Consider the following 22,477-nt stretch of genomic DNA (forward strand, 5'->3'; position numbering starts at 1 on the left):
GCCAGTTCAACTTTGAAAGAAGGAGTTGAACTCCTCTCTTCCATTGTAACATCACTGTTCGTACTATCCCACCAACTACAGACACTGGAATTTTCAAGACCCTCCAGAACCGCCACCAAGAACCCGGCGGCCTTCCTGATCAATGCCAACAAAATTGGGCACTCTCTCTCCCAACTCATCTTGTCACCTTCCCAATCTCTGAGCACCTTACATGACATAAATGAATCCCCATGCAGAGTGCAGCCTAACCACTGCTAGTATCCCCTTTAGACCACATTAACCACCCGGAGCCATGTAGAACTCTGTAAGCTCTGTACCCACTATAGCATATGCCCACTCCCTCCAGACCAGCATATTTCACAGTATTCCATCGTTGGGAGCTCATTGATCTTGGCTTCTCCCATCTAGATAGACACACAATGCACTCATGTGTCACCACCGCGCACCATCTAGAAATATACTAGTAGACAGGACTCTGGCGTGTCTAGTCTGTACACAGGAAAACCTCATGTTTCAAGGTCCTTGCAAAAGCTGAAGTAAACAGCAGGCTGCCCGCTCATTCTGATTGCACAGAATTGGCCAAGATAATATGGTACTGAAGGGTCAGCCTCGATGGCCCCTTCCGAGTCAATGTCACCTTTTACATCACCAATAGGGGGTGATGCTACACCCCTACACCCAGCCGCTCTCCAAAGCAGCCGGGTGCCTTAGGATCTAGTTTACAGTCTTTTAGGGGTTTGGCGGGAGATGAAGGTGGAAATCAGGGTGGCTAGGAAAGGGTTAACCAGATCCCAGTATTCCAGTAATTGGACTCACTTCTAACACTGGTTCCTCGGAAATGAAAGACATCTTCTAGAAGCCACTAGCAATGTCGTGCGTTCATTCGTCCACCATTTGGCTGAAACATTTGCGTATACCGCTTTCCGCAGAACCGATCTGGCGGCAAGCGGCGCTTACCTCAATGCAACATTGCAAACTGTTTCCCGGCTGGCAAACCCTGTTTTGAAGGGCACTCTAGACTCTTTCCGCTGAGGCGGAGACCACATGCTTCTTGGGGTCTCAATGTGGTGCTCCCTACTCTCATGCAGAAGCCTTTTCGGCAGACGGCTTCCAAGGAGCGAAGGTGGTCGACGCTTAAGACGCAGAGCTAGGTGATCATGGGCTTACTTGTGATTGTGAGTCTGTCCTTTGGGAGGCTGCTGGAAGTAGACTACTCCTGAAGTTGGCTTTCTATTTGGCTTATGAAAACTGACCCTTATCAAAGTTTCATGTTTTTTTTTAATGGGAGGATCCCCTCTATCGTAGACCCCTCGTTTTATTTCCACTTTATTCTTTCCTCTGTTTACCGCGCATCCTCCCTGGCTACTATGCCATCTTGTAACCCAATCCTCCATTCCCAGCATCTAAACCAACCCCTTACCCTAGTGTCTAGCCTCCAACCCTGAAGTCCAACCTCTAACTAACCCTTACTTCAACCCTGCAACTCCATCCAGTAACCACAAACTCTAACCGCACCCACTAGACCCTAACCCCAGTCTCTATCTATTGTAATGGTTTCCTTTTAACTATTAGCTACATTTTAATTGGTCGACCTTTGGGATGGTCGACCTTTAGAAGTCACACATTCGGGTGTCTCACACTTCGAGGGCAACTTTTGCAATTGACACTTTTTGAAACATTAGTTTGTTTTATAAACAGACTGTGAAGTGAAAAATACAATTAAAAATGAACTATTGCTAACACAAAAGACAGCTTTTTTATGTGCGATATTAAACCAAAAAGACATGCTAAAACAGAGTAGAAAGCAGAAGGTCTTGGCAAAGAAACCAAGCATTGACAATGCCAACAGTTTGGGCTTTTGTGTAAGCATTGGTAAGGCACTTGCCAGGCACAGCCGTAGTGGTATTAACTGGCAGTTGATGGCAGCAGGTGAAACATGGGCATCTAATAGCAGTTCTTAGTAAATGCTTAATTCTTATATACAATCCCAAACCTTTGGCTTTGCCATTGTTTGTTTTGAACAGGACTTCAGTGAAGGACACACACAGGGTTTATATATCGAGTGGCTAAAGGCAGACCTGCTTAAGACATTTTTATTACACCAATAGTTGGTTGACAGCTCCAATTAAGTAATTAACTCTCTAAAGACTGCTTTGAAAAAACACTGGCAGGTACTTCGAGGGAAACGTTTGATGGTAAGGGTTGATTAAAGCAAGCTCAAAGAGATCCCACTAGGAGGTGTGTTGGGCGGGGACAGGCAGGAACTGTGTGGGACTGACCTTAGGGATTACCATGGCCATAGGCAGTCAATGGGTAGATAAATAACCAAACAATACCTACAAGCTTTGTGTCCCTCCTTATATGCTCTCTCTGCCTAACTGCACTCCAATGAGCCAAACTAAAAATACAAGGCTGAGAAAATGTTATTCCAATGCTGTGATGTTATGGCAGCTGATTAAGGCATGCATATTCTTATGCCACGCCATCACAGCAGTGGGATTCAACATTCAGAAGAGAAAGAGTTGATAGGGTATTTGTATGGAAGCCAAACTGCACAAGCTGATTACTTAGCAGTGGCGGCTCGTCCATAAAGGGCGAGGGGGCGTCGAACCACCGGCTCCCTCACCCATTATGGAGGAGCCAAGGGGCCAGCCCAGTGTCACACTGGGCACTCTCTCAGCTACTTTTTACAGATGGGGGAGTGCTCCTGGGCTGGCTGAACTATCAAAGGGAAACCGTGTTTCCCTTTGACGGTTTAGTTCCCCAGCCGTGCATGCTCAATGAGCCATGCAAAGCTGGGGGCATTTTGCTTTCCCAGCGTTGCATAGTTCATTGGAAATTCTGGCTGGGGAACTGCATGTCTGTATGTTTAAGGGGACGCTCCTACGCCTTCTCGCACATAGAGGCAGAGCAGGCTTGATTGGGGGGTTTCTCACCCACGCTCAGGCACCCGTGCGCATGTGCAGGAACCAGAAAGCTCTTGCTTCCTGATTTCTGTTCATGTATGCAGGAGCTGGAGCGATGGGGAGGAAACTTCAAGACAGGGGCAGAAGGTAGGTTTTTATTTCTTATTTAAATATGTGTATGGATGCGTGTATACTTGTGTTATCAGTAAGTGTAGCTATACTGCATTTTAATGTAGCCAGTCAGGCCTTTTTTATTTTTGTTGTATGCCATTTTGTATTGGGAATCTTTGATAAAGCAAGCATTATCAGGGGTATTAGTCTTACTGTGGTATGAAACTTAGTATTGGGCATCTTTGGTAAATCAAGCAGGATAAGTGTTATTATGTAGCTAGACTGTCATTTTGAGGCAGCCAGTTGGAACATATTTTCATACATTGGGATGCATTTTTAATAGTAAAGCCAACTGCAGCATGTTCTGATGTGGGCATACTGCCATATATTGGCAGAACCAACATGGATAATTTTTCTTATACTGTCATTACTGGCATTATGCGCAAAGCAATCATGAGTATGTTCTTATATGGGAACCTTAGGGCATAATGGTGCAGTCATCATGGAAATGTATGAGAACAGCCAGTTTGAAAATGTTTTATACTGGCACACATTGTGGGAAAAGTCATCATGAAAATGTGTTGGAAAATGCTCCTGTGCACTGTTGGTAACTTGCATCTATTGGATCATGAGTTACCCTACAAAACCAATTGAAAACTGTTTGACTTTTTACACCATTTTTTTTTAAAAGTGTGCTCTAAAATGTACTATTTTAACCCATTATTTAAAAAAACGTTGCGATCCTCCGTACCCTTCTTCATTTGTTTGGGCTCCCTCGCTACGCTCGGTCGCTATGGCATATTTGAGAGAAATATTTACGCCCCTCCACTTAAAGAATTCACCAGCTGCCACTGTATGCTTAGTGTGTTCATGCACACTCTATGGCCATGCTTGATATGTTCACAGTAAGAGGCGTTTCTTTCCGCTCTTCCCGCTAAACGACTTATCCCACTAACCCACGTGAAATCAAACTGGGAAAGAGATGCTGGCTGGTGCTGCAGAGGGATTACAAAAAGTGAGAGAACAACTGCTCCAGCAGCCGAGCTCTGATTTAACCCTGCTTACCCAGAGCACGCAGATTGTCCCCTTCAAGAAACAGGGCTGTATGCCTCTTTACCTGCAACCCATTACAACGCAGTACAATGGCTGGGAAGAGAAAGAGCTCAAACAAGGCCTCGAAGTGCAGCTCAAAAGAACCATTTTGTTTCAGCAACCTTGCTACATGTTCATTTTAACCTGGTTACGCAGCCAAGGCCGGTAGACCAAGCTTATGGAGGCAAGTCACAAGTGCTCAGTCGCAAGACTTGCAGAAAGGAGCAGGCATTTCGTAGAGGCATTAGTTCAGTGGATGGCCAGCCCCCACAGGGAGCCACTAGAGGGACAGCCCGGCTGCCCCCCCCCAATCAATCCCCTCGACTCTCCCGTAGGGAGGTGGAAGGGGCATGCCCGTGGGCAGGCCAGAACCGGCTCCGCACCCAGAGCGACCCTTAAAGGTCCGGGGATGCAAAGACACAGCCTCGGGATCAGAACCCGAACCTGCTGATCAGAAGATTCACTGAAAACCCTTTTGACCACTACCCGCGGCCCATCACAGCGAAGACCCTGTGAAACCAGCCCTACTGTGACAAGTCCAGAAAGACCAACAAGAATCCCAACCCATGACTATATACTCAACCCGAGAAGATGGAGTAATGAGGGTCAAGCCTCGGTATCCAAAAATCACAGCTGATTGCTAAAATCTATCAGCAAGAAGAAGACAGACAGTCAGACTCGGCTCTTTACATCCTTGGACTAAGCTTGAAACGCCCCTGAGACTGTTAACAAACCCAAAGACCCCACCGCACCCTGCCTCAGTTTAGTTTAGTTATAGGCACGATGTGCGGGGACAAAGCATGGCAGTCGACCGCACCTAACTCTCTTCCCTGTATCCAATTTGTGACTTCCTTGTGTCGGCTATCCAGTGAGTGTATCCTTATAAAAGAGCCTATGGCATGCGAAGTAAACACGCAAAGTGAGGTGCCCAAGATTAGCGGTTGGCAATCTGCAGTTGCCGCTGCAGTAAGATAATCACCACAACTGCCACCGAATTTCAACCAGGCTATTTGGTGAGTCTGTCAGCTAGACCTATATCATTGTTACAATCACACCGGTTTTCATATATTCTATTGCCTCACAACAATTAAACATGCCTCACAGTTTGCGTAGCACAACCTACATGGAGACTTACGATCGGACTACTTGTGTACCCGGTTTAGAGTTCCGGCCCCAGTGCATTCTCCCAAGAAAGCACACGCAAACATTACATAATATTTTACTTCAATTGGACCACAACCAGAAGCTGAAGTTAACAAATGAACTATAACCAATGCTTCAGATACTGTTGGTAGTCTTCTCTTTATTTGAACTTTGCTATAAATTGCAGAGTGAAAAGAACCTAGAAAGACCAAAGGGAGAAAGCAATCTGGAGGGCGCTTGACCAGAGCATTCGAGGCTTCCATACAGCTTAACGACGGATCCCAATTTCTATTGAATCGTAGGCGACAGAAGCAACACGATGGAGTCAACGCCAGTACATCAACTCGCTAGCTGTCTCACTTTGCAAGGACATCAAACGTTTTGCTTGGTACTTGCCTAGATATGCAGACTGAGTAATAAAAAATGCTTTCTCATTAGAGAGCATTAAACAATTAATAAGTACGAAAATTGGATACGGCTCCTGTGGCGCTGGAAGTACCGTTAGTAAACCAAAATATTGGCAAACTTTACTCCGGATAATTACAACTGCCACAGACTCAGGAAACTCCAACTGTAAAGACGTAGGTTGCATAATCAATCACAGGGCTGCGCAAATGACTATTCCTGCAGTTCTATCATCCAAACACATTGCTACGAAAAAAAAAGTACAAAATGCTATGTTAAAAACAGCAAATGTGACATCAAGAAATACACTTATATTGCAATTCAACTGCAATTGTCTAAAGTGCAGTACACCCCAATTGGCAATTATGGAGGATGCGTCCGAAGTCAACACCGTACATAATTTAAATGTTATACAAACAAAGTTCAATGAATGAAGCCCAAACAGACAAACCTCCCCCTAAAAGTATAGTAACAAATTCAAAACAAAATACTAAAAAGTGGAAAGAACTAGGAAATCATTGGAAAAAGGAAAAGAATATGCTCCTGTTAAGTTCACTGATTGAAACAACTACACACTCATAGAATGAGATGTGAATCGATAGGAACTAGCTAGCAGCCGTGGCAGCTCCTTGCAAGAACAAATCTGAAATCAGGAAAGAGAGTGCATAAAAACACAGCCAACTGAATCGAGAACCATTCCAAAAGAAATGACTGTTAACGTTGATGCTAATGTGGTAAATATTGAAATGGACGACATCTCCATTACATCAAAAACATGAGAAATAGACAGCCTGCATGAATCTGGTAACCACCGGCTAAAGCAAGATCCATGATACAGAAGGATACAGCAACTACTAACAAATGTGCAGCCTCTGTTTCTTTCAGGATTGTTGATTTGTTTGCGACTGATACACGTGCACATTGAATAGATCCAAGGTTTTGACTATGCTGGAATTCTTTCCACCACTAAGAGTGATTACATCAAAAGGCATAGACTACACAGAATTTCTTTTGGACTGTGGAGACTTTGCCTCTTGTCTGCATTATGTATTCCCTCACATAGTCAAATTATAACTAGGCAATGCAATCAGTTTCACAAAGATGGGGTATGAAATATATAAATACATAGAAAACCTTCCTCCTTATTGTGCAGAGGGCACAATGTTCATTTATCGACAGTGTTTTTTTGATGGGTTTTTTGCAGAAATTTCTTTTTGATACAACTCATTGAACAAAATAGGGGGTTGTGGGTAAGTGTATACAAGAGGTGGGCGGTGGGGGTGAGGTCGGAAATCGTGTATAATTAATGTTGGAAGGGTGTTGGGGTGAACACCCCAAAAATAAAAATAAACATTTTGAGGAGTTTTTTGAAAAACGATTTCAGCAAAAAATCAATTTTAAAAAAAAACATGTTGATGAATGAACATAGAACCGTGCAGAGAATTGGCAGACATTTGACCAAATCGAGATAGCGAGAACAACGTCTGGGTGACAGATATTCTTATGGAAGACCTCGATGGAGCATGATACACTAAATGAGTCGCCCCCCGATCAGGGGGATGGCTCCCTGCAGCTCCATCAACACAATCACAATATACGCCCTTCCTAGAACTGAGTCCACTAACTTAAGACTTCTCTCATGGAACACCAGAGGACACACACATTACACAAACAGGATGGATGGATATGATACTAAATGAGTCGCCCCCCGATCAGGGGGATGGCTCCCTTCAGCTCCATCAACACAATCACAATATACGCCCTTCCTAGAACTGAGTCCACTAACTTAAGACTTCTCTCATGGAACACCAGAGGACACACACATTACACAAACAGGATGGATGGATATGATACTAAATGAGTCGCCCCCCGATCAGGGGGATGGCTCCCTTCAGCTCCATCAACACAATCACAATATACGTCCTTCCTAGAACTGAGTCCACTAACTTGAGACTTCTCTCATGGAACACCAGAGGACACACACATTACACAAACAGGATGGATGGATATGATACTAAATGAGTCGCCCCGATCATGGGGATGGCTCCCTTCAGCTCCATCAACACAATCACAATATACGTCCTTCCTAGAACTGAGTCCACTAACTTGAGACTTCTCTCATGGAACACCAGAGGACACACACATTACACAAACAGGATGGATGGATATGATACTAAATGAGTCGCCCCGATCATGGGGATGGCTCCCTTCAGCTCCATCAACACAATCACAATATACGTCCTTCCTAGAACTGAGTCCACTAACTTGAGACTTCTCTCATGGAACACCAGAGGACACACACATTACACAAACAGGATGGATGGATATGATACTAAATGAGTCGCCCCGATCATGGGGATGGCTCCCTTCAGCTCCATCAACACAATCACAATATACGTCCTTCCTAGAACTGAGTCCACTAACTTAAGACTTCTCTCATGGAACACCAGAGGACACACACATTACACAAACAGGATGGATGGATATGATACTAAATGAGTCGCCCCGATCAGGGGGATGGCTCCCTTCAGCTCCATCAACACAATCACAATATACGTCCTTCCTAGAACTGAGTCCACTAACTTAAGACTTCTCTCATGGAACACCAGAGGACACACACATTACACGAACAGGATGGATGGATATGATACTAAATGAGTCGCCCCCCGATCAGGGGGATGGCTCCCTTCAGCTCCATCAACACAATCACAATATACGTCCTTCCTAGAACTGAGTCCACTAACTTGAGACTTCTCTCATGGAACACCAGAGGACACACACATTACACGAACAGGATGGATGGATATGATACTAAATGAGTCGCCCCGATCAGGGGGATGGCTCCCTTCAGCTCCATCAACACAATCACAATATACGTCCTTCCTAGAACTGAGTCCACTAACTTGAGACTTCTCTCATGGAACACCAGAGGACACACACATTACACGAACAGGATGGATGGATATGATACTAAATGAGTCGCCCCCCGATCAGGGGGATGGCTCCCTGCAGCTCCATCAACACAATCACAATATACGTCCTTCCTAGAACTGAGTCCACTAACTTGAGACTTCTCTCATGGAACACCAGAGGACACACACATTACACAAACAGGATGGATGGATATGATACTAAATGAGTCGCCCCGATCAGGGGGATGGCTCCCTTCAGCTCCATCAACACAATCACAATATACGTCCTTCCTAGAACTGAGTCCACTAACTTGAGACTTCTCTCATGGAACACCAGAGGACACACACATTACACAAACAGGATGGATGGATATGATACTAAATGAGTCGCCCCGATCATGGGGATGGCTCCCTTCAGCTCCATCAACACAATCACAATATACGTCCTTCCTAGAACTGAGTCCACTAATTTAAGACTTCTCTCATGGAACACCAGAGGACACACACATTACACAAACAGGATGGATGGATATGATACTAAATGAGTCGCCCCGATCAGGGGGATGGCTCCCTTCAGCTCCATCAACACAATCACAATATACGTCCTTCCTAGAACTGAGTCCACTAACTTAAGACTTCTCTCATGGAACACCAGAGGACACACACATTACACAAACAGGATGGATGGATATGATACATTTCAATATTTTGATATCATTTTATTACAGGAATCTGTCTTTTGTTTGGTCCCTAAATTATAGGATCTGCAAGAGACAATAAGAGACGAGGGCGCAGAGATGGGCCTGAAACCACATGCAAACTATTTGCTTAGTAAGAAAACATACACAGAGTTTGCAATGCAAATGGCTGTGTTTCTGCAAACTGCCAAATATTTAATCCTATGGCCTAAAAGTCAATTGCGATGGTTTAAAGAACCTATAGAAGCGGTGATTCTATTATGACTTTAGAAACAATGTCTTGCACTGACTTACATTATATAAAATGACTTGGGAGATTTGTACGCAATAGTGAAACAATACGAACAGCTACAATTTGGCAATATTGCATTTCAGGAAAGTTTATGTTGCCATCTACTCCATTGTATTTTCTCTGGAATTTCATATATACATTGTTACATTGTGTTTTTATTGGATACCTTTATCTCATTTATGTAAGACAAGATTAATTGACGATAAAATATATGTTGGAAAAGATATTTTAATTGAAATAATTTCATAATTTATGTTTATTTGTATTACCCACACGGTGTACAGTTGACTTAGCTAACCAAATCAGACCTAAATAATAAATAGCCGGTCTGGTCCCATAGCACAGCGAGTAGAGCGCTTGCTTTGGCATTTGTGCAGAACCTGCTGACCGCAGGTTCGAATCCCAGAAGGGCCAAAGTCAGCCTTTCATCCTTCCGAAGTCGATAAATGAGCACCAATAAGCAGTGCTCCGATACCCGAGGGTTCGTAGCGCTATATAAATGCTAAATTATTATTTTAAAAGTATTGTTTTTGTGTATTTAAAAAAAACATCGTTTTTACTGTGCATTTAACTCCATGAAATGCAGGTGGGTTCCTTGCGCTTTGTAAAAACATTCGTTTTTTCTCAGCCACTTGAATGGAATATATTTCAGGCCGCCTGTCATGCTTTCAGTTGAAAGACAGGGAACTAGAAAGCTCACCTGAGTTATGGGAACCCCCATTCATTCACCTCCTTCCTCCAGGAAATCACCTCGGTCTCCACCTCCTACTTTCTCCATCTATTGCCTCCTTCCATCCCTTTTTTATCATTATCTCATTCCCATGTACTACCTACCTTTCCCTCCCGCCACCTTTTTTTTCCTACCATTCCAGGGCCAGGAGGAGAGCTCAGGGGCAACGTGCTTGCCTTGGAAGCAAGACAACGCAGATCAACGCTGGTCTGAATCCATGTCTCGCGCTTAGAGACTGGTCTCCGGTATTAAGTGTGTTATAAAAGATACATTAATTCATTCACCCACTTTCAAAATGTATCCCCTCTTTTAAACATCTGTGACCGTCTTCTACAATCTTTTTCCCTCTTTCATTGTCTATTGTCCCTTCCACTGTCTTATCACCTACTTGACACGGCGTGCCACCTCATTTCACTGATGCAGTACTTTTTTTCCATGCCTGTTACCTTCCATTCCAGCTCTAATCTTCTTGCTCAATCGTTTACCCGGTTTTCCAATCATGCCACCTCCTTTGGCCATTTTGCCGAGCACCTTGATATCAACCTTCCAGCCCCTCTGCTTTTAGCCACATCAGGCTGGGGTGGCATCTAGCTAGCGATGACTTACCAGGGACCTCCGGAGATGGGTTGAGGATCATGAAGGCATCAGAGAGGCCCGCTTTGACAGGGTGCTGTGTTGGGCTGATATCCTGGACTGGCATTGGGACCTGCAAGGGAAGAGCACACAGGTCCATAACATGCACTTTGAGGTGCAACTGTATTTGTTGTGAAGAGGGTCCAGCAGCAGAATATGGAATATATATATATATATATATATATATATATATATATCACACATCATCATGCCAAGTCAATATAATGTTCTCCAATATGCTGAAGACTGCATCTCAAGCTTGGATATGCCTATAGCAATGCCCCCAAGGCCCCTATACATCCCTGTCTCGCTCCCAAGGTCCCACCTAGGCTGGGTCTCCATTAAAAGGAGCCAGGTTTCAATACATGCATCCACTGCAACCAGGTCTCCATTTCAAATCGTGGCCACGTGCAGATCACCATCCTACATACCCACCTCGCCCAGGCCTCCAACAAACACACCCCCAGTGACCAGAAACATATCCTACGGCCGGCCAATTCTAGGGCTCCTCCACATAATTCCCAAATGCCTAGAAATCCATGCAAAGTCCCACCATGCCCAGACATCCATCATAATGGCTACCACAAACAGACCTCCATTCTAGTTCAGAATGTGTCCAAGCCTTCACCCTACACAACTACCAGATTCTAGCCCCATCTAATTAAGTCCTCATCCTAGTAGGCACACTCCAGGTTTTACATCCAGTCTGCGCCATTCCCAGGGCTCCATTTCAGCCCGATCATACCTCGGATTCAGTCTGAAGCTACCAGGAGACCCAGCTCCACATCGAAGGGGACACTAATGCCGAAGCCACCCCATAAGCCCTGGTCACACTCATATTTCATTCCAAAGCCTAGACCTCAACCAAACCTCCAACCCGTGCCCCCCATTTCTTGGTCTGAATCCAAAACAAACAGTTGACCCACCATAACCAATCATCCAGCCCCCTGTCAAGTCCTCCCTCCCTTCCAACACTAACCTGCCCATGCCCCAATTCCTTATTTCGCCATGCTCAACCCTTAAGAACGTAAGCCCCTCCTCGCTCCTCCTACCCACAGCTTGCCCAAACATTGTTCCCACTTGCTCAATGCGTTGTCACCACCCCACTTAACTACCCCTATACCTCTATCAGAACCTTCAGCCCAGTTCCCACCCCAAATAGAACTCCATCTCATAAACACACTGTGTCCCCACCATGTCCAGCCCTCATTTTGAAGCTACCAATATTTCAGGCCTCCACCAGACCCCCACCACATGCAGGCCTCCAGCCTTGACACCCACAGCACTCAGGCCTGAAGTACAAGCCTCTACCACAATCAAACATCCATCTCAAGACTTCATAATACTGCTGCTGCCATGCTAGCCAGGAATCATAAAAGAGAGACCCGGGAAAGGAGGGATGGTAGCTGAATAAGGGTGCTGATGTCAGGAGACAGCAGGGAAGCGAACTGGCCCTTGGCATTGCTGTATCAGTTTATATTGGAGAAACATGTATCTGCTGTCCTTTCCTCTAGACTTTAAAACCTAACTGCAAGGAAGAAGCTCTACACTGCATTTACGGCTTGCCAAAAAGGCGGGCATTTTAACTCAATCCAAACCCACTGTGATTAATGTATCACTATCGCAATGAATAGGTTGATCTTAGTTTAAACAGGCAACTGTGTATCCTCTGCTAAAAAACGACTTTTGACCCTGCTATTATGTCCAACTATAAGCCCAATGCAGGTCTTCCGTGGACCTCTAAATTGCTGGACAAGGTAGTTACTATCCAGATGAAGGTTTATGTGGAATCTTCTGTCTTTTTGAACACGTATCTTTCAGTATTTGAACTTCGTCATGGAACGGAATCTGCTCTGATTATCGTCTAGGAAGATATTTAGACTGCTGGCGATGATGGTGCTTTCCTTTGTTGGTTATGAACGTCCCCACGGCCTTTGACACAGTTGACCATGAGATACAGTGACGATGCTCCAGATGATGTCACTTCTCCCCAGAGGGGAGTTCTTTTTCAATAGGGAGGTGAAATCGCTAACCGACAGTCACCCTAGGGGTGGTAACATGTGGGAGGATCTCATGGGGAAGAATTCCTTTTATGGGGATAAGGACATCCTTAGACTCAATTCCTGAATCAATATAAGATATACTAGAAATTCATAATAGCTCATAAGTATGACCAGAACAATTTTCCTTCAAATCATGGTTGAACGATTCTAATAGGTGTTTAAGACCTAATTAAACAAAATTTGTCTGAAAAATTAACACTGCAAAATTTTCTTTTTTCAAAATGGCCAGCGGGGGCATTAGAGAGGACGTCATCACATAGAACATTATAAGTGATGATGTCACTACATAAATAACGGCCACCATTTTGAAACGCCAAAATCCACGCAGCAAAATAAATGGGTTATCCCTGGACTATCATAGCCAGAGACCACATACATGAGGTAAGAATCTATTCCTAAGGTAAATAGAAGAGATTTCATCCTCAAATCTTTCATATTAATGAGGCTATTGGTTGAGGGTATATCCACCAAGACATCTGATCAGTTGTTTGATTTCAGGTCTTTGAAAATATCACATGACTCCCTAGTGAGCCCTGTCACCATTATGGATATAGATGGTGGTGAGTCATAATTACAATCTTTGTTTTAAATATTGTATCATAATGAAAGGAATTTATTGTTGCTGCCAAGGGAAATTTCTAATTTTGATTATTTTTCTTATTTTGTTTTATTTTGACAGATTACCTCATCTGCTTTAATAATTATATCAATAACCCTTCTGAGGATCCACCTAAGGGTGGTGAAACACGTGCAGGGCTGTTTTTGCAATTTGAGTTATTGTTGGAATTCAAGACAATTAGGATAAGAATTACAAAACCAATAAAAATAAAAATAATCGAAATTTTTGAAAAAGCAATCTTGAATTGATTTATTCAAAAACTGAAATTTGAGCTCGTACAAATTGCCCACCAGGCGCTTTTCCCACTTAGTAACTACATATTTTTCCCAATGGATAATTCACGTTGGACCAGCATTTCAATGACAGAGAATGCTCACTATATCTTTGGAATATTTAGAGCAATGCCATTGGTGCAGGGTTCTGCAGCGTGTCTTAGCCTGGGCGTTCCTCATGCTGGTCACAGCTCTCAGCAGGGTCCTCGGATCTCCTTCTTCCTGCCGTCTCTGACATGGCCAAAACTCTGTGCCCGCCCCACCGTTGTCTGTTTCTTCTTTTTCGTACTCTGTGCCCACCCATGAAGCAAACATTGGGTAGTGGCTCAGAGATCTTACGCTCCCCGTGTGCCTCCAGCTTACCATGCACTTGGACATGGACACATCTGCTTCAGAACTTATTATGCTATTTTAACTTGTTTTAATTTGCAGCCCAAGACCTTCCTGACATTACACAGGGGACATCACCATGACCCCTGTTTTGTTTTTCATTTTTGTTCCCCTCTCCCTTCATTTTGTGTGGGAACCTCCTCTCCCCTGTTGAGCCACCGCTCCACCCTACCTTCCCATAGGTCCCTGCTTGCCCCAGAGAACAGGTTCCGATGAGCAATTCCTTGGTAACATTGCTGCAGTAAGGTGACCCGATCCCATGGTATTAGTGACTGTTCAATTGTGAGTTCCTGTGATTATACACTGACCCCAGTCAGCCATGTGAGGACAGAATGGAGAGTATGAGATATGCTCTTATCCCATCTAATAGGCACCCCCTCACTACCCGTAGAGCGTAGCATTCCAAAATGGATATCCTCTATTTAGGGGAGAGAGGACAGGGCAACAAAAGGCTCCTTCTTCCTCTCTGGGTATAATCCTTCACAGAGGGCTGTGCACCTTTCATGCGTGTTACCAGCTGATTGTCAGAGCTGGAAACTAATCAGGAGGAAAGAAACTGTCTGAAAGTAGTAAGGTTCAAGCCAGTATGACTCAAGAAGTATGAGCTGCAGAGGAATCAAGAGGGGTACATCTCCTAATGTGATCCAGAGGGGGATATGCTTATTTCAGGAAACAGGCAAGCTTCGATCCACCTGGGTGAATTTGCCTGCACCTATGCGTATTATGAAGATTCACTAGATATCGTCACTTTTCCCTATGGGGGAGCCCCTTCCCATGAGGCCATCGAGGTGAGGCTGCTACCCGATAGTCTCCCTGGCGCTGGCGCTGGCATAACGAGGGAGTATCTCATGGGGAGGGACTCCCCCACATATGGAGATGGACGACCATCTAAGGAGTAACCCTTATAGGAACATCACACCCCCACACACTCTAGCCTCTTATTCTTCTGCTAATCTCTTTGTAGAGACTAGGTCTATGTGTTGTTGTAAAGTAGACTACCTCAAGCTCCTGGAATTACTGAGATGAAGAAGCACATCATAAACATAGCTGTCCCAAGTACTGGGACGAGGTGGGACACAGGAACAATGAAGAGCAATGCAAAGAAGGAACTGCAGTGGTATTGACTTCTGTGGAGGAGTGGTCCTGCTTACGTGTTAAAGACCAAAGAAGGACTGCCTGTTGGAGAGACACAGCCAAACAGGATGAGAGATCATGAATCCCGGGAAACACGAAGGAGATGTGGAGAAGGCCAGGAGAGAGCCGCGAGCTGTCCGCTCCCGAAGTCAAGAGAACAACAGGGCTCCTTCATTGGATGACATCCAGACGGTACCGGCAGGCTGGCAGATGGTGCAGCGAACGCAAGAAGCAGCATCCATACTGTCACTCCAAGGGCCGGGCAGGAGATCGACAAGGCAAAGAAACCGAGATGCAGAGAAGCCTGGCAGGAGAAGGACCCCAGGATGAACCAGCCCTGTGTCCTGGTTGCAGACAAGGTAACAGGAGAGGCGTGGCACTGGCAGGGGCTGAAAGGTGTGGTAGGCACAAAGCTTGTACCAACATTATGAGCAGGGTTATCTTCCTCATGTCAGTACTTGGCAAGCGCGGCAGCCAAAGGGACATGAAGAGAGTGGGAGAGAAACCGAGGTCGAGGACCCAACCCAAGTGAGTGATATGAGTCATCTTCGTCGTGCCATACTTGGCAGGGAGGTAAACCAAGTGGACCAAACCAAAGAAGAAGAGAGGCAAGGGTCAAGGATTTAAATCAAGGGTGCAGTATGAGTCATCTTCCTTGTGGCAGTACTTGGGAGGGAATTGGACTAAGTGGGCCAAACCAAAGAAGAGAGAAACCAGGGTCGCAGACTCTCACAGCACTCAAGGTTGGGTATTGTAAGTGTGAAACTAATAGGAGAAGACCATGGGAAGGGAGCCATTCTCCCTGGTTATAGGATACTGTGTCATAACTACCAGGAGAAGGGGGGCATGATCCTGGTAATGTGGACCAGGTAGAAGGTCCAAGCCTGGTGAAGCGAGTCATTCCCCTGGGCTCATATGATACTGAAACCAAATGCCCAGGGAAGTGAGGCATTCTCCTGGCTTATGAAGTAACTGTTATTTTGGAACCTTATGACCTGAAGATGGGAGTCATTCTACCAGGCTATTTTGAAACTAAACACCAGGAGAAGGGAGGCATTCTCCTGGCCCTACAAGGGAACATTGTGTATTATTTGGAAGGGAATCGTCCCACCAGGCCTATTATTTAGAACTTTGTGACCTGGGGAAGGGAGTCATTCCACCAGGTTGTTTTAGACTGAACGCCAGGAGAAGGGAGGCATTCTCCTGAGATCAGCACAGTGCTGCTTCGTTTGTTAATTTATATTGAAAGGGCCAGAAGTAAGGTTTTCTTGACACAGGGCGGTGGACACTTTTACTTTAACAGACATCCTGATAGTCACCTTAGACCTTTAGTTGAAGCAGGGAAGCCTCTCTTAAAAATAGGGAAATATTGTTTTCCTCTCGCTTTATTTTCTACTAATAAAAGTCTATAGCTCCATACATGCCACCTTTGTGTCAGAGTCCTTCTTCTGCACCCTTACGGCATAGTTATCTATTTCTCCAAATACCACAAATTGTCTCCCAAATGTAACACCCTGATGCTGTCCATACTAGAACTCCACAACGAATCACGTGGCCAATGGAATTACTATCCACTCTGCATCATTCACTACTCATATGCCTTGAATTGCCTGGCACCGCCGCCCACCCGCTTCCTCCTACCACTTGGTCAACTACACCCTACCACGATGCACATAACACCATGGGCAGCTGCCACTGCTAACCAGCCAGCACATCTAGATTTGCCACCACCGCCACCAACAAAAACCTCCTGCGCTCATAACCTGACTGCTCAGATGTTACAAACACAGTCTAACCGCCCCCCGCCCCCCGCTTCATACCCACATTGGCCTCGCACCAGCAACCTCTGCTATTCCAGCAGAAGACCACGGGGCTAACTCCCAATGATGCACTCCTGCGGAGCGCATCTATTACGTTGGCGGCAGCAGCAGCTCTCACCACCTGCCAGCTTCCAGCAGCTAGCATGCACTCCCATCACCTGTCACCCCACACTGCCCTGATACCAGCAGTTTCTGGTAGACCAATAGTATACTGTGGTGCAAACTCCAAACCACGGCCAGTAGATGAACGTTCCCTGCACCTGGCAACTCAGACTGTGACCCCCACCATCGATTCTCATCCCCCAGCAACGAGGCTGCGAGCCAATTTCTGATGCAGCACAGCTCTCAATCCCCCGCAACCACTAGCATCCTCACTGGCATGCCCAGTTACACCACCCAATGCCTCTCAGGTCACAGAAGCACCTGCAGCCTACATTGCGCAAGCAGCACCGCTCCGCTGCACTCTGATCAACACTAGATCCCTGGTGGCACATGCACACTACATATTAGACCTCATTGTGACATATTAGACCTCATTGTCCTGAATAACTTCGACATCCTTACCCTTACAGATCCTGGTTGACCCCTGCAGCCGGCTCTTTCCTACCTATTGCCATCCTCTCAGGCTATGCTATTCTACACTGTGACCGGTCATCTAGAAAAGGGGGTGGAGTTGCCCTCATCTATAAGGATCACCCCCACTACATTCCTTCAACTCCACCATGCTCGCAAACTGCGAATCCATCTCAGCCAAACTAAACTGCTCACCTAATGCAACTATCACCCTCCACCTCGTCCATCAACCCCCTGGTCCAATCGCAACCTTTGAGGATGACCTCACTCAACTCATTGCTACCAATCTTAAGCTCTCCACTCAACTCTTACTCATAGGCAACCTTAATCTTGGCTTTAACGACACCGCAGACACCAAGGCCACTGTCTTGTCCAAGTCCACTGCAGCTTTAGGCTGTACTCAACGTATCATGGATCCTACTCACTCCCAAGGTCGCATCATAGACTGGATTCTAGACCATGAGAGTAACATCACTGTTGTATTCAATTTACCCTGCCCTTGGTCAGATCACCACACCATCCCCTTTACTATCCCCATCCCAAGCAAACGCAGGCAAGCATGCGCCAACCTAGGGGTCCCCCAACTACCATTCTGGCCTGCAGCACCCGCAACCTGACCAGCGCCCGGATCCTCCCATTACACAGCCTCTCCGGCTCACCCCTCTCCATGATACCACTGACCTGGTAAATCACTATAATACCATGTTACTCAAAGCAGTTGTCTCCCTTGCCCCCCTCAAAATTCAGAAAGACAAAAACCCAATACACCACAACTCATGGTTCACTCCTGATCTCCTGGTCCTACTAGCTAAAATAAAAGGGCAGCCAAAGCATCATGGCACAAGCACCCCACTACAGCTTACAAAGACCACCTCGCCGCAATCTCCTTGTTCTACAAACAAATGATTCACGCCATCAAAGCCGCATCCTACAACAAAAGAACTACCAATGCATCCTCTAGCTCACGTGAACTGTTCATCCTCCTCTGAAAGTTACAGACCCCCATCACTCTCCTTTCTACAGTATGGTGCAGTTACATCCAAGCCACCTTCACGGGTAAAATTACTCAACTGCAAGCCAAAATAAAAGCAAAACAACCATGTATGCTCCCATCCAAGCCTCTCACCTTCCAGTTCAGACCACCAAAAGACATCCCACTCTTCCAGTTCCAACCCATGTGTGCATCTAACTGCCCCACCATTTTCAAAGGCCTCAAACCATCAAGATGCAAAGGTGACATTTGCCTAGTCTCCATTGTAAAGGATTGCACAGAACCACTGCTCCCTAACATTGCAGCCATTATCAACTCCTCCTGCTCAGTCCCGTCCATCCTTAAAGAATCCTAGATTTCCCCACTGCTTAAAAAGCCCACCCTTGGCTCAGCAATCCCAACAAACTATCAGCCCATAACCACTGTCCTGTTCCTCTTGAAAATTATGGACAGAGTCGCCTAGCACCAACTCCAGGACTTCCTTGAATCCTACCACATTCTGGGCACACAACAATTGGGTTTCCGCCCAAGACATGGGAAGGACACTGCCCTCTTCGACCTCAAGAACCACTGGATGACACAAACAACCTTGGAAACCTCTCCCTCCTTTTACTCCTCGAACTTTCGACAGCCTTCGACCTCGTCGACCACCAGATGCTCTGCCACCACCTCACATCTTCAGCTTACTTCTCCCCAAAGGCTGCCAAATGGATATCCCCTTCCTGGCTAACAGAGCCTCTCGAGTCTTTGCCAGTGACCCCATCGCCAGCCCTACACCCATCTTCTGCGGGGTGCCCCAAGGCTCCTGTGTCTCACCAACGTTATACAATGTCTACACTAAGCCACTGTTCGACCATCTCGACTCGCTATGCATCTCATACACCAACTACGCTGATGACACTCAAATCCTTATCCCCCCCCTCCAGCAACCACACACATAATACTCTCACGGTGAACATTATCTATGAATCTGTCCAATCCTGGATGGCTTCACACAGTCTCTGTCTCAACGACAAGAAAACTGAGTTACTCCTGATCATCCTCTGGCCCTCTTGGCCAAACTGGACGGCTTTCCTTATTGATGAAAGCACTGAGCGTTTACCTAGGTGCATCACTCACCACGGCACAACATATGAGCCATATTGCCTCATCATCAGGCTACGCCACGAAACTCATCAACGCTAGCAAACCTTTCCTGTCATCTAAAAACCATCTTGAAGTCGCTCCAACCATTATTGGCTCCAAATTAGACTATTGTAATGCTCTACCGAACCGTGCAGCACTTCGGAATAAAACCTGAACAAACTACAAATTATACAGAACAATGCCCTCTGGTCTGCACTGGACATAGGCAAGCACAACCATATCATGGATGCCAGAAGGTCTGCCCACTGGCTCCCAGTCAAAGACAGAATTACATTCAAGAACCTTTCCATTGCCCACCACTGTCTGTCCAACAATGCCCCCTCATACTTGGCACAACAACTCAAGAGACATACCCAGGCGAGGGACCAAGGACCTGGCTACAAGCACTGTCTCGTCACACCCAGATTCACCCGCAGGTGGCTCCAGCTTCCCAGTCCGTGCCGCCACCCACTGGAACAACCTCCCTCCCGACCTGTGGAATGAACAGTCTTTCAACTTTTTCAGGAAGAAACTAAAACCCAATTTTTTCAACGAATGCCTTGCCTTCGTCTCTGCTCTTTCTCACTACATGGTAACTGTACCTGTAACACTGTAACTAGCAGATAGATATCCAAGGGCTATGTGCGCGTGTATAAATGGTAAAATAAACTAATAAACACCTTTGGCTCAAGAGTGTCAGCATTCCAACAACTGTAAGGTAGGAGAGGGAAGTGGAGTCCTCTCTCCACTTCCCTGAACCCGTGTTAGATTTCACATGCAGTGCATAATATTGGTAAAATGAACAATGAAGTGCAGCGTTTTAGAATTTTCTCGACCTGCACAGCTACTAAACCTTTATGTATTACTTTCCATATCTTTAAAAGAACCTAGATGTGACTCTGAGTTCATGGGCTGTGGGGCAAACTGCGTTTTTGTGTCCAGAAAATCTTTGGAGTAGAAGAGCCCCTGTGCTCGAATCGCAGGAAGTTATTCAACCAGTGGGCAATCAATGGTTGCAGAAAGTGGTATTTCTCCTATCATTTATTTATTTATTTTAATGTTTGTATTGTGCCACACACACGTAGGTCTCAGGGCGCCCATACAAAAAACACAGACTACAAAAAGAACCAGGAGATGAAAACTGGAGGCAGGGTTCAATTATGGTGCAAGGTTAAAGAGGTGGGTCTTGATCCCAAAACGAGAAGCTGTTCTGGCGAGGCACTAGGTCTGACTTACCCTGCTTATGCAAGAATAGAGTAGCTGTGCTGGTAGAAAGATGTGCCAGACCAGGGTTCTAGGTGAAGTGTTGCATAGGCGCTAGGCCTGAATCTGCACTGTGCCAAGTGAGGGCCTACGTGCCTGGAGGGAAGCAGTATTGGAGAGGTGTCAGGCCTGGCCTTCCTCAGTGATGATGAAGGATCACTTCTAATGGGCTACGGAGGAAGGTTAAGTGAGAGTTCATGCCTCCTATCCTTAGTGATGCTTTCCCGCCTTCGTGGCGGCCATGTGCTCTGGTTGTATGGATTCAAGCTAAGAATTCCTGTGGTAAAGTCTAGGCTTCCCTGATGTCTCCTGAAACAGCCTTTAAGGAAGCACATCCCACCCTTTAAATACCCAATTTAAAAAGAAACACACCTCTAAAAAAGGAACACATCCCAAGCATGTTCACTCTTTAATTCCCCTCTTCCTTCTGGAAGATCAGGAAAAGTCATGAGTCACACTCTTGGTCATGGCCAATATTACCTCCTTGTAGCCAAACACGATGCGCCCATCTTGGTACAGCACAGTCTGAAAGGTGAAGCCCCCAGCGTCCTCCGTCCCATGAAGGTGCACATGGTTCCACTGAGCGACGAAGATTGTACCTAGGAGAGATAGAGGAACTAAGTTTGGGAGCGAGCATAGAACACTGGGGGATAGGGCGTAAGGAGCGGGTTAGCGGGCATGCAGCACAAGAGAGGAGAGAAGAAGACCAAATCCAGGGCGAGAGTACAGCATTTCAACCAGGGAGAGAGCACACCCAAAAGCAGGGGCAAACACGCTCAAAATAAGGATGGGGCAGTGCATAAGGAAATAGTGCATAGCCTGGAATAGAGCACTCCACCGTAGACTGAAAGCATTACCTAGAACTGATCAATCAGAGCTTTATTTCTAAATGAGTCACCCAATGGGTGGTCCAATTAGCTTCACTGTAATGGGCATATCTAGAGCATGGACACTGGAGCCCTCACCCTGAGGGTGTCATGTAGTGCTGGGAAGAAACCTTTGCTGAATTACCAATGGGATAGCCAATGCAGAGAGATTGCCCCTTCCATCGCTTCACACATGAATTGAGTCATAATGATGAGCTCGATGAGATTGCACTTTTTGGGTAGCATATGCTGGAAATTGCTGCTCCTTAAGGTTCAGTCCTGCTCTTTGTTGGCCGTCTTGCTGCAGTGTCAGGCCATAGAAGACCATATGTGGGGGTGCACTTTGACAGGGTGCAAGCAAAGAAGGCCCTTGCAGTGCTATGTGTGCTAGAACGTGTGAGAATTGGAGATGGGGGCTACCTGGTCCCCCTCCACATCC

General features: G+C 45.9%; 1 protein-coding gene across 1 annotated transcript in view; it reads right to left on the reverse strand.

Annotated features, from left to right (window-relative positions):
• The window catches only part of PLXDC1 (plexin domain containing 1), a 264,724-nt gene that overhangs the window by 63,013 nt on the left and 179,234 nt on the right, over positions 1-22,477 (reverse strand). Inside the window, exons 6-7 of the mRNA XM_069634701.1 lie at positions 21,653-21,771; positions 10,896-10,995 (exon numbers count right to left, since the gene is read on the reverse strand). Of these exons, the coding sequence (XP_069490802.1) occupies positions 10,896-10,995; positions 21,653-21,771 (219 nt within the window). The remainder of the gene's footprint in view (positions 1-10,895; positions 10,996-21,652; positions 21,772-22,477) is intronic.

Source organism: Ambystoma mexicanum, chromosome 13, assembly GCF_040938575.1.
Source record: "Ambystoma mexicanum isolate Mex_15411 chromosome 13, UKY_AmexF1_1, whole genome shotgun sequence".
Lineage (NCBI taxonomy): Eukaryota > Metazoa > Chordata > Amphibia > Caudata > Ambystomatidae > Ambystoma > Ambystoma mexicanum.